Here is an 11,725-nt window from a genome sequence, read left to right as displayed (position 1 = left end):
TGGGGATCTTAATCTGTCACCTTAAAATCTCCAATTTTTCATTGAACAAAGTACATTTCCCTATTTATTTGCTCTCAACTCCATGGATGACATCCTCTCCCATGAAATCACATGTGATTCTCGCTATGTTGTAGAATTCATAGCCCTTTCGAAACTTATGTTTCTCAACACATTTTAATAATTCAATTGGTTAGATTAAAAAGTAAATGAAGATCGGAGTTCAAATCATAAAAAAATATTGATATTTAATATTTAAAATAAAATTAATTCTTCACAAAACCATATCTCAAAATAGGGAGAAGGATAAAGAAGACTACTCAGAATTCATGAAAAGGATACGACAAAACATGAATATATAAAAATAAGTTTACAACATAAAAGAAATAAAATACATAACTTATCTCACAATTCTTTCCAAGAAAATCCCTAAAAGTTCTCTTCAAGACTTTCTCTGCTTACAAGCACTCTCAATTCTCTCTTAGAAGAGTAATGAAGAAGAAATCTCCCACATTCCATCTCTTCTTACAATCCTTGAAAAAAATCTCCAAGCCCTTGACTTTCTCTCTTTTTTTCCCCCCTTACAGGCCACAAAATTTCAACTCTCCAAAACCTCTTTTTCATTAAAAGCTGCCTCCCTCCAAAAATAATTCAATATTCCCTCCAAAATTATATCCAAAAATCAACCCTATTAAATTCAAAAGACATGTCCATTGATCCAAGAGACATATCCCTTCATAAAAGAACCTTCCAAAGTGTCTAGACGTATTGAATCACTCTAAGTGGTGTTTAGAATAAGTGACCCTTTTGAAATTCATGCAAAATTCATCACGAGCCGCCTTAATCTGCAAAAAGTCGTCTCTGGTGCATCTGACGCTGGTCTCTAGCACTGGTTCTGGCACATATGGCACCAACTTGCTTAAGACCGCATTGTTTTGGGTTTTGGCACTTCAATTGGCACTTCAGGCACCAAAATGACACTTCTAGCATCAGCTCTTTGTCAAATGTCACTTATGGTGCCAATTTGTCGCATCAGGCGCCAGCTTTCTATAAAATGGCGCTTCTGACGCCTTAGGCGCCAGAATTCCCAAAATTCGTTGTTTTGGCTCCAAATTTCATCTTTTTTGCTATTTTTGCTCCAAATGCCTAAAATCAATATACCTACAACAAAAATATGAAAATACCCTTCATTAAAGTGAAATATCACAAAAAATAAACATAAAATGTATACTTAAAACAACATATTATTTTGGTGTATCACCTCGTCACTCCACGGTCTGCAGTCTTGAGTCACACCATCAAGCTGTCTAAATCAATCAATGTCATTCATTCTGAATACACTGAAATGTACTGCATCCACCCATCGTCCCTACTAGCTTATAGCTCGAGAAATATCAACACTCTAATCTTAAGATCTTGCTCGATTCTTAACCAAATCACACGAGGTTTATTCCTAAAGCTTTAACTCAATGAGATGAACAAATCTATACATCTAGGTGAGCATGGAGTCTTGATTCTCTTTACAAAATTCCAAACCATGGTAAAATATAAAATTTTGAGTTTATACCTCTTTCCAAGAAGTGAGGCCTCAATTGGATCGGTTGAGAAGCTTTGCCTTGATCCCATGAATCTCCTCCTTGCTTTGATTTGAGTTGTGGTTAAGCCTAGGTATGATTTTGACCAAAAGGTTAGTCAGGTTTGCTCTAGTACTAGGTTCGAGGTTGTGGGAAAGGGGGATTTTGATTGGGGAAGTTTTTTTAGATTGTGGGGAAGCTTTCAGAACAATCAGTTTAGGATTTTGGAGAGGTTGAAATTATGGCCAAAAAAGTAATGGATTTTAATGGGGAAATTTGGGTTTCATGGCAATTTGAGAGCTAAGAAATGATGGGGATGAGCTTCGTGTGAGTGTATGAGTGATTTGGAGACAATTCAATGGGGCTTCATCAAGGTTCGTGCACACCTTCAATTTTTGGCCATGGAGATGTTCTATTTATAAGCTCAGTCATGGGGCTTCAATTGATCAGGGTTTGGGGTGCAAGGTAGCGCTTAGGTGGAGAGATAACAGGGACAAAGGTCCAATGGGGGTGAGCCACATTGGATGGGCTCAATTTTGGTTTTTACCCTTTTGGTGGTTCTTGGTATTGAGCTTTCCACCGGCCATGGTGGGGTGGTGGATCTTGTGTTGTCAATGTGGGAGGTCAGTGGTGAAGATTGGTGAAGTCAATTGGGTGGTGCCATGTGTACATGGGATTGATTTAAGTGAAAAGGATTTGCGGTGGTTTTTGGTCAACCATGGGTTTGATTCATGCAAATGGGCTTGGTTCGCTTTCCATGGTGGCTCAGCCTGATGGTCAGCATGTAGGCTTGAATGGTCAAGTCCTAATCATACAAATTAGGGTTTAATCATGAGCTTAGGTGAATCATGGGAGTGGTTAAGTAATTTTAAAGGGACCTTGAAAGAGGATCCTGCTTTAGCTATAAGTGGTATGGTGGCTCATGTGTGGCTTATGCATGGCTCCTTGGCTTGCCTGAAGCCATATGGCTTGCATAAGTTAAAGGGAAGTGAACTTTGGTAATTTGTGAAATTTTTATGTCACTCGGTCATGAGCTCAATATTGGCCATTTAAAATCATGAGACTATGGGCTTATATTTTTAATTGAATTTGGATTTGGGCTTTGTCTTGGTGGGCTTTTATTTTAAAAAAAAATGGTTATGTAGGTTGGGTTTGGGCCTTTTGGGATTCATGGGGTCATTAATTTGTCATGATGATTTGGAGGGGATTTCAATTTGATGGTGGATTTGTGTTGACTAAGATGTATTTGTTGCTCATGGGAATTTTGAAGGTTTGATCTTAATTTTGGTGAGGGAGTGGTTCACGAGTGGGTTAGAGTCATGTGTGAGTGTGGGGATTATTTGAATTTAAATTTGATGTAATTGTGCGTATATTGTAAGTGTGTGTGGAGTGAATGTGTATGTCACTCCAAAATGATGAAACCCTATGTCACAAAGAGTTTTCCTATGGCATTACCAATCCTTATAGGAACTCAAATTGAGCTTTAATATGTTAGTTCTAATTAAATCAACCAAGTGTTTGAGGATTTTGAACCACACATATGAGACTACAAAGTGTCAAAAGAGGGCTTGATTTTCTAATTGGCATAGGCCCCACCACTAGTCTCCTAGGAAACTCAAGATAGAAAACCCTATGGCTAGATGATAAGTTCTAGAAGAGGAAGACATACGTCATCCAAAAAGGAGGTCTACAGTAGGCCTCATCACTCCAGAAGAAACTTTTGATATTTTTCTCGTTTTCTCTATTTTCATGCAGAAGAATTTTGTGGTTTGTTTTTGCACGTCAAAGATCAACAAGAAGAATGGAAATAAGAAATAAATGAGATTAAAAGGAATTCTTTTTTGATGTTCCACTAAAAATTGCATGAACAAGAAATATAAGAAAAATTATTGATTGAGTTTTATGCTTTGTTGTAGATCAAATTAGTTTGTAAATGACATTTGGGAGTTTATTCTTATTAACCTCATGAGCATAAATTTGCAATTACAAATCTGATGATCTTAAATCTTAGCGTGTAATAAAAATTCAATAATGTTTAAAGTAGGAGTGATCTCAACTACTTCAGGCCAATCTTAAAATAAATCAAGAAAAAAACGCAATAAAGTGTATTTATAGCTCATGTGAATCAAATTGCATAATTACCTTGATTGAACCAAAAATCCATCATAATGTCAAGCATTAAGAAAAAATTTTGAAAAATTTTAGTTAACTCTCATACAACAATAATTATATTTAAGAAATTAACTAAATTAAGCAAGAGAATCTTATTTAAAAATTCAAAATGAATCCTACCATATATTATGATAGAAATCATAAAAGAAAATATGCTATAATAAAAATTAGATTGAAAAGATTATTTATGCATTCAATAAAATAATTTAAAATATAAACTAATCATATTGTGCGATAATGATTATCTATATAATATGTATCCTAAATTAAAATTATTAAACATTCTTATTAATGGAGCAAACAAAAAATGATTAGAGAATTTAATTCATTTTACTGTACGATCATATCATACTATGCAAGTAGCTAAGAACTTGATGTTTAAGTTTGAATCAACATTAATCAAAGATTTCATTTAATTCAAGGTTAAAGTTTGTTATCATGTACTCACTATAAGTGTAATTATAGATAATTGACCAAAAATTTTCACTTGTAGACTCTAAGAGAGATATTGTTAATAGAAATTACAAGATATGCATTTTTTTAATCTAAATTATCTTCCTCTTTTAGCCGTTGAAACTTATGTGTATTTGAATGTTGATGAAATATTTATCTAATTTGAGGAAAGTAATACCTAATCACAAACGATTAATGTTATATAGTATTGAATAGATAGTAGGTTACACTAAAAGTGGTTAGTATCATCCATTGAAATAAATATTATTACCTAACTGATTATCTTATGAGTAAAGTACTTCTCAGTTTTATTAGAAGAGTAAGGTGGTTCCAATACCCATAATGGAGAAAGATTTCTCCACGTTATATTGGAAGTAGAGACTATTAAGAAAAACTTGAGAAAAAGACAAAAAGAATGGATGCTAGATGAACAGGAGGCCGAACTATTATAGCTTAGTTCACTTAATTTTTATAACAATTTTAATATTCTTTATCTTTTTTTTGGTTATACAATCATTTATTGACCTTGAATTTCAATATTCTAAGATATTGATTCCTCTAGAGTATTGAGTCGAAAAGAAAATAATAAAGAAATTAAAATTTATTTCTCTTTTAAAATTCTAAATAAAATTATTCGTTACTTGCGAGATTAATTTTGAAAAAAAAAAGAGTAAAAGCCAAAGTTCAATTAATATATGATGTTGCTTTGTTTACCTCATTATTATATCTCTAATTGAAAATTCTTGAATGATATATTTTTTTGTCATCATAAAACATAAAAAAAGAGTGATATTTTAAATTGATTGGTGTATGCAACTATTGTATTCAAAGGGATAAATTTATTTTATATATTATTTCAATGTGATAAATAAATTATTAAATAAACCTTTTTGTCACATAAAAAAAATTAACATATCCAATTTTTCTTCATCTTAGGTGACTTATAACATCTACTTAGCATGAGACTAAGCTTTTTATGTACTAATCTAAATTAAAATTATTATGGGACATTTTGAAAGTAACGTTATAATAGAATGACATTGTATTACCAAAACTCCATACTATGATGATAAACTATCTAATTTCTTGAAAGTGCAAATGTGTATTGAATTTTTCCTATAAAACTTAGTAGAAGTAGGTTATATGTATATCCTTCAAAATTTATGGATGCCAAAGGACCTTTTGGGGATTGTTTTTATTATTTATTTTTATTTTGTTTTGTTTATATTTTAATTTGAATTAAAACATGTTTGACTACTTGACTAAAGTATGATTATTTTTAATAACGCTTAAAAGACCTAAAAACTATTTTTGGGTATTTTTAAAACATGCAAAATAAAAAACAAAAGAATGTAAAAAACACACTAAACAAACATATTTTTAAAAGAAAAAGAAAAAAAGAAAAATAAAAATCAAAATTAAAATTGATCATAAGGAAATCGTAAAATTATTAAAATTGCATATAACAACCGAAGACGTACCTAATGACCATGAATTAGTAGTGTTAAATCATACGCTAACAAAGTTATTTATTTTATGATTTATTGTTTAATAATTTATATGTTTGTGTAAATGTGTAAGAAAAAAAAAAAGAGAGATTTGGGATCATTTTAGTATCACATATGTGAGTGCAAATGTGATTAAACAACATTAACAATGCTTGTGCCTCACTAAAAATTCTTTTGAATGAAACCTAACAAGATTACAACTAAAGAATTTGCAGGATTCACTATGATAATAGTTACTTTACAGTTTCAGGAAGAAGAGTATTCGAACTTTGAGCAAGGAAATAAAATTCTTAGATACTTGTCTAAATCTTGAGATTCAGGTTAATGCTATCAATAAAGCTAAGGATTGATCTATTTATTTTATTGTCCTCTTGCTTGATTTTTTTTTGATTTCAAAAGAGCAAAATAAAGAGTAATGCAGCAACAGGGTAAAAATAATGTCGATAAAAATGAAAAAAAATAACCTTGAAGGTACAAGAATTTAATGATAGCCCCAAAAAAATTTCTTAAGAACCTTCATATAATATCTTGGGCAAAATAGCAATCTATGATATGGTGTTGCCAAAAATGCTTTAAAAGCACGAGTATAATGAAAATGATATTATTGTTATAAGTATTTATTCTTTGAGATAAAAAAAAGAAAAAAAACTGGGGGTTTACATATATAACACATTATTTTTATGTTTTTTTATATCTAACATATACTTTTTTTTATTAATTTAAAATTCACATAAACTTTAATATTTACCAATATAACACTCTCATGTCTCAACAAACACACACACACACACATGAAAGATTTTCTTAAAAAAGAAATAACTATTATTTGTATTTTTATGTGCTTTAAAAATTTGAGTGTTATAAAAATAAATATAAAAAATTTGACTGTAAATATAAGCGTGTATGTAAATCTCTAAAAAAATAAGACACAAATTAAATTGCATCTGATGCTGTAATCATTTAGCACAAATACTATTCCAAGCATGCATTATTATTGTCAAGCTAAGCACAATCTCAAACCAATAAAAAAGACATACAAATTCAATCCGGAGGTGCAATAGAAAGGGTGGAATTATTAAACACGACCCAAGAAAAAGGAAAATCAATTGTTAAATTAATAAAAAACATTGAAATGAAACCAGTCTGAAGAAAGAGCACACAAACCCCTGTTCATTATGCTGGACGGGCATTGTAGGATTCCCTGGAAGGTCTCCTTCCTATGCCAGCCGGGAGGGAGACGGTGGAATCCACGCTCAGTTCCCCGACCGAAGGCGTTGACCGGTGCCTGCCGCTGACCACTTTCGGCGGAGGAACTGGCGGAGCCACGATTTTCATCGCAGAGAACAGTTTCAGGGACCCGATGCTCTGGCTCAGTGCAAATGAAAACCTCCTACCCTCCTTTGCTCCTCTGCCGCTTTCCATTGCAGCTGCCTTTACCTTTGCTTTGGCGGAAACTGTGGGAGCCATGTAATTCGGAACCACTGTTGTTGATATTCCCGACGCGGCAAGCGGAGCCGTGAAGGCTGGGCAGCTTGTGAGGCTGTCATCGTCCCTGAGGGTGGGTCTCATGTGAGTGGCCTGCCACCTGTTCGATGAGTTGTGCGTTTGAAGGGGCTTTGAGAATCGAGGGGTGGAGCCGTCGAAAGGGGTTTTTGGTGGTTTGCTGCGGCTGCTGAGACGTTGATGGGCGGCGCCGGCGGTTGTAGCAGCCGACGAGGGTCTGTGGGTCGGCTGCTCCGGTGTCTTTGCGTGGCGGGATACCGAGGTGATCTGGCTCTCGAACCAGTTCTCCCATGCTGGGACCCCCCCTGACCTAGCGTCTTTGAGCGCTGCATTGGCGGCCTTCGGCGTTGTTGTTAGCAACTGCAGGCAATCGGAAGGTGTCAGTGAATCCCATATTGGAAGAGAGAGGTTTTTTCCAATATTTCATTTTTTTTTTGCCTTATTATCAGGTACGTCATGTGATCAAATCTTTGTGTTCGTTAAGTTTATTGAAGTTGGACTTTTCCGAAAAATAAAAAATAAAAATCTGTTCGTAGGATTGAAGTCATAATTGTATCAGTAAATGTAGGTAAATGTCGGTAGAGTTGTCAATTTGGGAAATAAGTGTTGTTCTTCTTTCCCTTTCTGTAACTTTGTATTAGTTTATCGCTCAATGAATAATAGATTATTAAACATTATGCGGCTCTTATATTAATTTTCTTATTAATTCTAGCCGGTTTATCAAGGGCATCATGCTTCGTATTATGTTCTGTAGGATAACTATCTTTCTAGCTCTTGCACTGCTTTGTTTTGCTTGTTAATGTTAAGGTTTATGTCAATATGCCAATTGAATTCAGTACAAAAACAACTCTTAGGTGCTGCTTTTGGAGTTGTTAGCATTGATCTAATTGTCTAATTTATACCACCATCGAAACTAATCTCGAATCCATTTGCATATAGTTTTTCAAATGTAATCTAAATGCTTAGGGGCCATTTGGGATCACTTTTAATTGTTGTTATCTATTTTTTGTTTTTATTTTGTTTTGTTTGTGTTTGATTTGAAACAAAACATGCTTGGTATGTTTGATTAAGATATGATTGTTTTTATAACACTAAAATACTTAATTTTTGTTTTTTGCGTTTCAAAAACATATTAATTTGTTTTTAAAAAAAATTAAATAAGAACATGTAAAAAAAACACATCAAACAAAAGAAAAAATAAAAAACAAAAACAAAAAGCAAAATTGATTCTAAACAAGCCCTTAGGGTCTCATTGTTAAGTGCATTGTGGTCCATGAAAAGACTCAATTTTCACGTGGTTTGATTCTCCACTCTCTGTTAAAGTGAGACATAGTGCTCTTGATCAAATAGATCTTGGAGACGTACGACTTATCTCTCCATATATTTCACCATTGTATCCAAGGGAATACTACTCTCCAAAAGCTTAACGTAAAGGATCCTCTTTTTGCTTAGTATATGTAAAACTCTTTAAATTTGTTATAACTCTGTGCCTTCAAGCTATGCTATTGATTGAGCATTGGAGGTCCTTTTTGCGGGCTGCAATTCATAGAACTTTTAATTTATTTTGTGTATATGCATGATTTTTTTCATTGACTATTTGCAGATTTTGTTCAATTAGAAAATTAGTTATTGTATGGCACTATTTCTTACCTTACCTTGCTCTTAAAGTCCATTTATTGTATAAAAAAATATTACAACACATGTAAATGTACATATTTACATGGTCACACAGAACCATTGGATTTATTAGTTTGGAATTTCTCTAGCATGCATCGAGTCTTATTCATGAGACTTGATAAGTGATTGAAATTTCTGTACGTATAATTGTAGGAAGTATCTCATCAAATATTCGTTCTTATGTATTTATGTATTTTTTTAGTTGATTTATTTAGCTGTTAGTTCTTTTTATGTATAATTTCTATTTGTACGCATGCTTGTGATGATGTATGAGCGAGGCGTTTGCTAGCTTTATGTTGATTTATTTTATTGGTATGATTTTATTCTTGATTTAGTTAGGTTAATACACAAAGGAGGCCATGGATGATTTCATTATATCTTCATATTAAGGAGGCAATGAATGATTTCATTATATCTTCATATTGCATAGAATAATAGAGATTGGTGACTATTTTGAAGGGCTACTGTTGGGTTGGTGTTGTTCAAATTATGCATTAAAAAAAATTAAAGTAGGCGCTGCAGTGAAATTATGCTTGTTGTTGACAAGTTTTGGTTGTAAGGAAAGTGGTGATGTGGATTGTAGGAGTTATGCCTTTGTCATTTCATGTGCATTGGGATGATTTTGTGGTTTGTATGAACTATTGTGGGTTTTTTATTTGGTTTATGGACACTATTTCATGTGGTTTATCGTTTAGGGATGGGATGTTGTGAATAAGGAATTGGTATGAACTATTACAATTTAAATTGATTTTAAGGCTAATCAGTTGTTTTGGGAATTAAAAGTTATTCTTAGATTAATTTTATTTAAATTTAAACTAACTCTAAAAAAAATTAATCTAACTCTGTGCCGATTTTCTTTTATTAACCTAGGTTATGAGAACGATAAATAGTGGTTTGAGATATGGTGTTTAAAATTTTTGTGCTGAATTAATTTGATTTTTCTGTTTTCCATTTTGTGTGAGTTAGATATACTTCTTTTAGGCATTACGTAAGTGCAACTACAATTTTTTAAGGGAAGTTAATATTATGCTTGTTCTTTCTATATTTTGGTATTTTCCTTCAATGAGTTTTTATTCTACTTGATTTGTTATTAACTTGTTTAGTGATCTTGATTTTATTATAAAATTGATTTCGACAAAATTAATTTTTTTGATTTCTAGTTTTAATTATTTTCAAATTCTTACTAAAATTTTCTTATATTATCATCATATTATAATATGAGATGATTTGTGGGAAGTCTAGAGAATAACTTGTGATACTAAGAATTTTACTTTTAGTGATCTTTATAATAAATTATATACTAAATAGGGTGAAAAATTTATGTATAAACTAACGAAACAAAGAGAAAAAAGAGTATAAGTTTAATTCAAACAAAGTGTATTAAAGATGAAAGTCAAAAGGTGCTTTTCAGAGAAACATATTCAACATAGGTGGACGAGTTGTTTTGGTAAACTTTTCAATGAAATTCTGAAAATACAATTAAGCTTAATGATTTCAATTTTGATAATAATAATAAAATATTTTATTTTTACCGTCACATTAATTAAAAAAAAGTTGAGGAGACTTTAAAAAAGTTCAAGGGTGAAAAATCAGTAGACCTGATGATATCCTATTTGAAGTGTGGAAATATTTAGAAGATTTGAGAGTTTCTCGGCTTACTAAACTCTTTACTATTATTTTAAAAACTTAAAAAATGCTTAAAAAGTGGAGGAAGAGTCTTTTGGTCCCATGTTTAAGAATAAAAGGGATGCACAAGAGTATGCAAATTATAGAAGAACTAAGTTAAGGTATAATACTTTAAAATTATGGGAGTGGGTAATTGACGATAGGTTAAGACGTGATACAAAAATTTATCATAATTAGTTTGGATCCATGTCAGGAAAATGTACCATGGAAGCTATACATTTATTTAGAGGTTTGATGGAGAAGTATAGAGAGAGTAAGGAGAATCTACATGTTATTTTTATTGATTTAGAAAAGCTTACGATAAGGTCTCAAGAGAAGTCCATTGGAGAGTCCTAGAGAAGAAAGATGTTGATATAACTTATATTCAAGTCATGAAAGATATGTATACTAGAGCTATTACTTGTGTTTGAAGAGAAGAAGGATTTAGGAGATTTGGGAGTTTGTTGGCTTGCTAAATTCTTTAAAAATATTTTAAAAACTAGAAAGATACTTGAGGAGTGGAGGAAGAGTATTTTGGTCTCCCTTTTTAAGAATAAAAATGATGCACAAAAGTGTGCAAATTATAGAGCAATTATGTTGATGTATCATACTTTAAAATAATGGGAGAGGGTAATTGAACATAAATTCTGTTGTGTTATAACGATTTCTCATAATCAGTTTAGATTTATATTGGACAGATTTACTATGGATGCTACACCTTTATTGAGAGGTTTGATAGAGAAGTACAAAGAGAATAAGGAGGATCCCACATATGATTTTATTGATTTAGAAAAAGCTTACGATAAGGTTCCAAGAGAAATCCTTTGGAGAGTTCTAGAGAAAAAACTTGTTGATATGACTTATATTCAAGTCATTAAAGATAGGTATACTAGAATTGCTACTTGTGTTCCAATAGAAGGAGGATTGACCCAATATTTTCCTATGTTAGTTGAATTATATCAGGGATCAACTTTAAGCCCGTATCTTTTTGCTTTAGTTACATTTACAAGAGGATGTACCTTGGTGTATGCTTTTCGCTGTGATATCCTTCTTATGGATAAGATAAGAGAAAGAGTTCAGGAGAACTTAAATTATGGAGGTTTACATTGGAGAATGAAGGCCTTCAGTTGAGAAGACCTAAAACTAAATATATGGAATGTAGTTTTAGTAGTTGTG

The 11,725-nt window shown here is 32.1% G+C and overlaps 1 protein-coding gene across 1 annotated transcript in view; it reads right to left on the bottom strand.

Moving 5' to 3' along the window:
* Positions 1-6,727: 6,727 nt before the first annotated feature.
* The window catches only part of LOC110038526 (protein IQ-DOMAIN 14-like), a 52,627-nt gene continuing 47,629 nt past the window's right edge, over positions 6,728-11,725 (bottom strand). Inside the window, 1 exon segment of the mRNA XM_020743393.1 lies at positions 6,728-7,567. Coding sequence (XP_020599052.1) covers positions 6,878-7,567 — 690 coding nt within the window. The 3' untranslated portion in view covers positions 6,728-6,877.

The sequence above is a fragment of the Phalaenopsis equestris genome, unplaced genomic scaffold, assembly GCF_001263595.1.
Source record: "Phalaenopsis equestris unplaced genomic scaffold, ASM126359v1 Scaffold233027, whole genome shotgun sequence".
Lineage (NCBI taxonomy): Eukaryota > Viridiplantae > Streptophyta > Magnoliopsida > Asparagales > Orchidaceae > Phalaenopsis > Phalaenopsis equestris.
The sequence above is the reverse complement of the archived record's forward strand: the minus strand, read 5'-3'. Positions and strand labels throughout refer to the sequence as shown.